General features: G+C 41.3%; 1 protein-coding gene across 1 annotated transcript; it reads left to right on the top strand.

The window, feature by feature from the left end:
* Positions 1 to 2,873: 2,873 nt before the first annotated feature.
* On the top strand, positions 2,874 to 5,755 carry lft1 (lefty1). Its single transcript, XM_037750310.1, has 4 exons — positions 2,874 to 3,185; positions 3,397 to 3,643; positions 3,794 to 4,033; positions 4,932 to 5,755. Exons 1-4 carry the CDS (start codon positions 2,921 to 2,923, stop codon positions 5,254 to 5,256), a joined length of 1,077 nt encoding a protein of 358 aa, XP_037606238.1. The 5' UTR covers positions 2,874 to 2,920; the 3' UTR covers positions 5,257 to 5,755.
* The last annotated feature ends 1,393 nt before the right edge of the window (positions 5,756 to 7,148 follow it).

The following is a 7,148-nucleotide window of genomic DNA, read 5'->3' as shown; positions in this document are numbered from 1 at the left end:
TAAAGCACATTTTTAGATTATAATTTACAGTCATTAATGCACATTTTTAGATTATAATTTACAGCCTTTAATACACATTTTTAGATTATAATTTACTGTCATTAATGCACATTTTTAGATTATAATTTACTGTCATTAATGCACATTTTTAGATTATAATTTACAGTCATTAATGCACATTTTTAGATTATAATTTACTGTCATTAATGCACATTTTTAGATTATAATTTACTGTCATTAATGCACATTTTTAGATTATAATTTACTATGATTAATGCACATTTTTAGATTATAATTTACAGTCTTTAATGCACATTCTTAGATTATAATTTACAGTCATTAATGCACATTTTTAGATTATAATTTACAGTCTTTAATGCACATTCTTAGATTATAATTTACAGTCATTAATGCACATTTTTAGATTATAATTTACAGTCATTAATGCACATTTTTAGATTATAATTTACAGTCATTAATGCACATTTTTAGATTATAATTTACAGTCTTTAATGCACATTCTTAGATTATAATTTACAGTCATTAATGCACATTTTTAGATTATAATTTACAGTCATTAATGCACATTTTTAGATTATAATTTACTGTCATTAATGCACATTTTTAGATTATAATTTACTATGATTAATGCACATTTTTAGATTATAATTTACAGTCTTTAATGCACATTCTTAGATTATAATTTACAGTCATTAATGCACATTTTTAGATTATAATTTACAGTCATTAATGCACATTTTTAGATTATAATTTACAGTCTTTAATGCACATTTTCAGATTATAATTTAGTCTTTAATGCACATTGTTTTGTAATATGTACATATCATCTGTCACTTTATGTACATATTGTAATACGACATGTACATAATGTAAATAATCAACCAGTCCATGTATATCCATCCAGTGTTTATTTCTTTGCACTATTTGTCTTGTTTACATCTTCTGAACACTTGACTTGTATATAGATATTTTATTTTATTTTTATTATTGTATTCTGTTATTTCTATTCTGTGTAAGTACACTGAGAGAGCTGCATAAAACCAAGTCAAATTCCATGTATGTGTGTATTAATAAACCTGATTCTGATAATTATAGCTCTTTAATCATGTTAATAATTGCCTTTTCACACATGCAATTGGATATTTTTTCAACTCTTTTTTAAATTTTTTTCTTATTTTAGCGCTGCATCCTACCATACGTGGGTTGTGTCTTGCAGTATCAGCTCTACAGCACTAATTAATACTGATTTGTCTTGCTTGTGAGCTGCAGGCCTCATATAGCTGGAGCGAGCTGGTCTGGCAGTCATCTGTCATTTGCTCTTCCTGTGTGCCCCTTCAGTCTGTCTGACATCTCTAAGCAAACACAGCCCCAATACACAACCACAGGCAGGGCCCTCTGGGGGCAGCCAGTGGAGAGCACCCCTCTTCTAATGTTTGTGTGACAAAAAAAAAGGCAAGGCAAATCCTTAGCAATGGAATCAGATAATCACCAACCTGTGAAGAGCCTGCCCCAATCCACATCCGAGCCGCCCCCCCACCCCCAGCCCCTGGATTAACTGTCTGTTTGGCTAATAATTTTAATCTGCCGGAGAGGGCCAAGAATGGGTGACAGGGCTCGGAATAAACATCTAATCCCCTGTTCCTCCCCCTCCCTCCGAGCTCTGCACCACTTCCTCCCTCGACCCCTTGTTTATACACTTGTCCCAAAATTACTGTTTTTTTTTAGTCCTGATCTTCCTTTTTGCTGGATAAAATTGCTCTACAGCCACCCAGACAGAAATAAGCCCACTTGTGTGACAGATTGTTGCCAGACTGACATCGTCCAGTGGAATGTACACGTCAGAGTGTGGGCTGTGTGTGTGTAGACAAGGGTGCTACTGAAGAGAGGGCACTTGAGGTCCACAGGGTCAAAAGATGTCTGTCTGGGACGCATGTGTGTAGCAGCACTTCAGAGTGGACATTTTAACTCTGGAGAAATAACTGAGCGTCAAGACACAAAAAAAAGAGAATTTGGCAATTTGTTGGACTGTGTGAAATAAACAGCAGCTATTGAAACACTATTCAGGTGTTTTTATTTATTGGACACAAAACCATAAAGACAGAAGTCCCATTGATTAATTAGACGGATGCGGGTTATTGCCTGTAATACTCCTACTTGTTGTCAGTTATATTTTGTGTTGACAACCAATATTTCTGTGTATATATATCCTGATGATAATACACAACTCCACACCATTAATTCATTTTATTTTAAATGTATTTTTATTTAAATGATTTAACATTTATTTTATATATATATATATATATATATATATATATATATATATATGAGTATTTGGAGTTTGGAGTCAGTTTGGAGTTTTTAGGAGAAACCACTGCTGGTGATGTCAGGACAGTAAATAATGGTAGAAACTCTAAACAGCAGCATCTTGTATTCAAGTGAATACAGAAGAAAGTGCACAAATAATTTGTCTGATTTTCTGCAGATCCAGATGAATCTAAACGATTTCTTTACACCACAAAGAGCAGATTTTAGATCCTCGTTCTGACATCAAATGCAACACAGGCCACCGACATCAAGCACCGTTTCCAGTGGAGCTGTATGGTGAAATTACACCTCCACAATACGGATGGATGGCACTCGAGTCTAATTGTTTCTGTTTGAAGTATGGCCACTTAGAGATCCTGTTCGGGATGTATGGGCTGGATGGTCACCTTTGTTCCTTTTTGTTCTGATAACACTCCCTGCCCCCAGTTCACCAAGTGAGAACGACTGGGAGGGCCTGGGCAATATAAGGGGCCCTGGGAGTGTCATCAGGACTCTGTCTATCTGTCTATCTCTCTCTGGGCTGACCTACTAGCTACCGTGCTGCTGTTTTATCACTCTGGAGTTGTGCCTCATGGATTTCCTCCGCGCCTGCGTCCTCTGCGCCGCTCTGCTCGGCCTCTCCAAGGCTTTTACGCAGCAGGATATGAAGGATGCGCTGCTGCACAAACTGGGCTTGGATGAAGTGCCTAAGATCCATAAGAGGGATCTGGAGAACCTGGTTGTCCCGGCGCATATCAGAAACAAGTACATGTCCATGCTGAAGATGCACCACAGCAGGAGACGCAGAGCTCTGCCCAGTCTAGCGGGCATCCTGAGGGGAATCCCGGGTAACGCAGGTAAACACCTTACCCATTTGTAAAATATGTAGTGATTCATATGAGAATAGCTTTGACAGATATTAATGAAAGTAAACAGGTATGTTCGTGCTTAAAAGTGACATTTGGTGCGTAAAGACTACTTTACGCACCGTACTGCCTTGACTAAACACTCATGTTACGCTCCTGGAGAGAGAATGTCCTTTAACATGTCCGATGCTTTGTGCTTCAGATATCTCCGGAGAGTTTGTGTATTCTGACACGGCTCGGCAGCGCATGGTGTTCGAAATGGAGGCGAGGATCCCGGAGAACAGCGAGGTGACCATGGCGGAGCTGAAGCTCTACCAGCGGGCTGTCTACCACAAGCGGTCCGCGGTGGAGAGGAAGAACCACCGGGCCGTCCACAACGCCCGGGTCTCCATCTACTGGGTGGAGGGGCTGCCGAACGGAGACAACCGGACAGCACTGGTGGACTCACGGTAAGGGAGCAGTGACGACGGGTGGGAGATAGAGCTTGTAGAGCAGATTAAGAGGCACCCCGGTCTCAGTGGGTCATCTTCATAATAATAATAATTCAATTGTATTCCTTTCCTTCTAATTAATGGACCCTTTATCTCCGTGTTTCACAGGTTGATCCCCATTCACGAGCCCGGCTGGAAGAGCTTTGATGTGACTCAGGCGGTGCTCTATTGGTCCCGGAGACAGCAGAAGACACCTCTGCACCTGGAGGTGTGGATCGAGGGCGAGAGACCAGGCAGCTACGCGGCAGAGCTGGCCAAGAGTGTCCGCTTCACCACCCAGGAGCAGACGGACAACACCTTGGGCAAGCCAGAGCTCATCCTCTACACACTCAACCTCGACGAGTACGGGTAAGGGCAAGAGCTTTCATACACAGGAGATTGTATCAGTGTGACAATTAGGCCTCCATCGCAATTTGCATTCATTAGTAGATCTGAAGTAGTAGTGTGGCCCTGGGGGGCGTCAGAGAACTGCTTCTCATGGTTTAGTCATCTACTGGTCCAAATACAGCACATGTAATCCAGGTGTTTCTATTTATTACTTCTAAATAGATTTGAATTAGGCCTATCTATGGAGATTCACCCACTAAAAACATCATAATTGGGTAATTGTGGCCAGCAGGGGCGTAGCTAAGATAGGAGGGAGTGGGGGGGGGTTCAGGGCCTAATGGTGCCTTGAAATGAAACTGGTGAACACGATATGCGTGGCGTTTAAGTGGCGTTTTGGTGGAAAAAAACTGCTGCTAAGCAACGGCAATATTAATTTATGAACGTTAACTGTCGGCGTCTAGAAGCCACAGAGGCTAACAATTTAGCAAGCTAGAAAGTGGGTAACATAATGCAGGAAATGCAAAGACATAATGACAGAGGAGACAGATGAGGCCGTTGGGAATATCAACATTTTCCTCAGACATATTATAAAATTACAAAGAAAAACAATATACGACTAAAATTATGATATATTAACTCATTATGCACCGAAAAATTAACTTCCAAGGCCTCCGCCATTTCTGACAACGTCAATAAAAACACGTCACAGCTTTCAGAAACTTTCCACTTACGGGGTCGTGAATACGACATGAGTTAGGGGCGTTCATATGGGCTCATCTTGTAAACATGGTAAACCCATTTGAAGGCACCATAAGAGGGGGGTTCTGGGCCTAAGAGGGGGGGGTTCTCCTGACAAAAACAAAAACATGTGACTTTGTACCAGCAGCCATCTAAATGTTCTTCATCCTTCCTTCCACAGTTCTCGTGGCGACTGCGACGTCAACCAGAACAAAGACACCTGCTGCCGAGAGCAGTACTTCATCAACTTCCACGCCCTCACCTGGACGCAGTACTGGATCATCGAGCCGGCGGGTTACCAGGCCTTCAGGTGCACCGGAGGCTGCAAGCAGCCCAAGCGCAACTACGGCTACGGGGAGAGGCGGTGCACGGTGTCCGAGAGCGCCCCGTTACCCATCATGTACCTGGTGAAGAAGGGCGACTACACGGAGATAGAAGTGGCTGAATTCCCCAACATGATCGTAGAGAGGTGCGCCTGCACCATGGACAACGTCTCCATAGTGTGAAGACGGCCGTAGTGCTCCTATAGTCACAGACTGCTGTATGAAGATTATAGTGTTGATATATTTAAATGGGTTTAAACAACACGTCTAGTACTTTCTATTTAAATGGACATTTCTTGGGAGTTTCAGGCGGTCCTGCTGCCGTTAAAACTCCTTCCACAAGCACTTTTACGTATATATTTTTATATCTTTTTTTAATTCAAATTTGTATGAGTTGTGTGTCGAATCTGCAGTGAATCGTTCAAATTCTGTCCGATGTGTTATATTTTTCGAGCTGTACATAATATGGAGGAGTTTATGTTTGGAAAAATAAAATATTTTCTTTCACTTCCTGGTCTCTTCCCTCGCTGTCTGCGCCCCCCCCCCCCTCACATTCACATTCATGATCACATTCACATGCAGCCGCCTGCCTCCTCTGTCACCTCTCTATTTACACTTTTAGGAAATTGTGGAGCAGAGCAAATAATTTGCCTAATGACTTATAACGTTTGTTACACCGAGGGCTCACCGCTGTTGACAGACCTGCTTGTAATGCTTTATTTGCGGTGGGAAGGAGCTACACGGCCACATACGGAGAAACGTGAAGTCAATTCGCATTTGGCTCTCCGTGTGTTTACATCAGACTTAGACCGGGCCAAACATTGCTAATCGGGGCCAATACCTAATGCGCTGTTTGCAGTCTGAGTGGGGGGTCTTGTCATTCACTAATATGCTGCTGATGGAGGTAAACATGCTGCCCTGCCTGGAGACAAGCAGCTGTCTGTCTGGGAGGGAAGTGGATTCCCAACATGCACCTCTTCAGCAGCACCAGGAGGGAACAGAGGAGACACAGGTGGTGCTGTGTTCAATGAAGGTCATACATAATGCTGCTGTTTGGAAAGTATTCACCTCCTCTCCAAAGTGTTCATGTTTTACATCAGATCAGTAGTACTGTAGGTTTTATGGACACTGATCAACAGAGAGAGAAGCAGAGCTCTACCAAGTACATGAACTACAAATACTAAATACAACTATACATGTTTACAGAAGTCACATGATTAGTTCAATGTAAATGACCTGTGTCAGTATACATACTCCTGTATCTGTGTTACAAATACACCAGTATCTGTGTTACAAATACATCAGTATCTGTGTTACAAATACACCAGTATCTGTATTACAAATACACCAGTATCTGTATTACAAATACACCAGTATCTGTATTACAAATACACCAGTATCTGTATTACAAATACACCAGTATCTGTGTTACAAATACACCAGTATCTGTGTTACAAATACACCAGTATCTGTATTACAAATACACCAGTATCTGTATTACAAATACACCAGTATCTGTATTACAAATACACCAGTATCTGTATTACAAATACACCAGTATCTGTATTACAAATACATCAGTATCTGTATTACAAATACACCAGTATCTGTATTACAAATACACCAGTATATGTAGTACAAATACATCAGTATCTGAAGTACAAATTTACCAGTATCTGAAGTAAAAATACAGCAGTATTTTTTTATAATATTATTATAAGCATAAATTAGGGAATGGATTCAAGAGCATTGCAAAGCAACTGAACATCCCTCCTGGAGTTCTGTTAACTCAGGGATTAAAGGGATTAAAGGGATTAAAGGGACAGTGTGAATGATTTGGCAGCATCTAGTGGTGTGGTTGCAGATTGCAACCAACTGAATACCCCTCCACTCACTCCTCTTCCTTTCCAAGACTGTGGTAACGTGAGCCGCTGAGTGCAAAACTGTGACCATTGCCTCGCTCAGAGGCCGTCCATACCATAATAACACTACTTCAGGAGCAACAGAAGTCAGATGGCGACTGGTGGTACCACGGTTTTGCACTCTGTGGCTCACTTTACTGCAGTTTCACAAGA

This window comes from Sebastes umbrosus, chromosome 18 (assembly GCF_015220745.1).
Source record: "Sebastes umbrosus isolate fSebUmb1 chromosome 18, fSebUmb1.pri, whole genome shotgun sequence".
Classification (NCBI taxonomy): domain Eukaryota; kingdom Metazoa; phylum Chordata; class Actinopteri; order Perciformes; family Sebastidae; genus Sebastes; species Sebastes umbrosus.
This window is presented reverse-complemented; position numbering and strand designations above follow the sequence as displayed.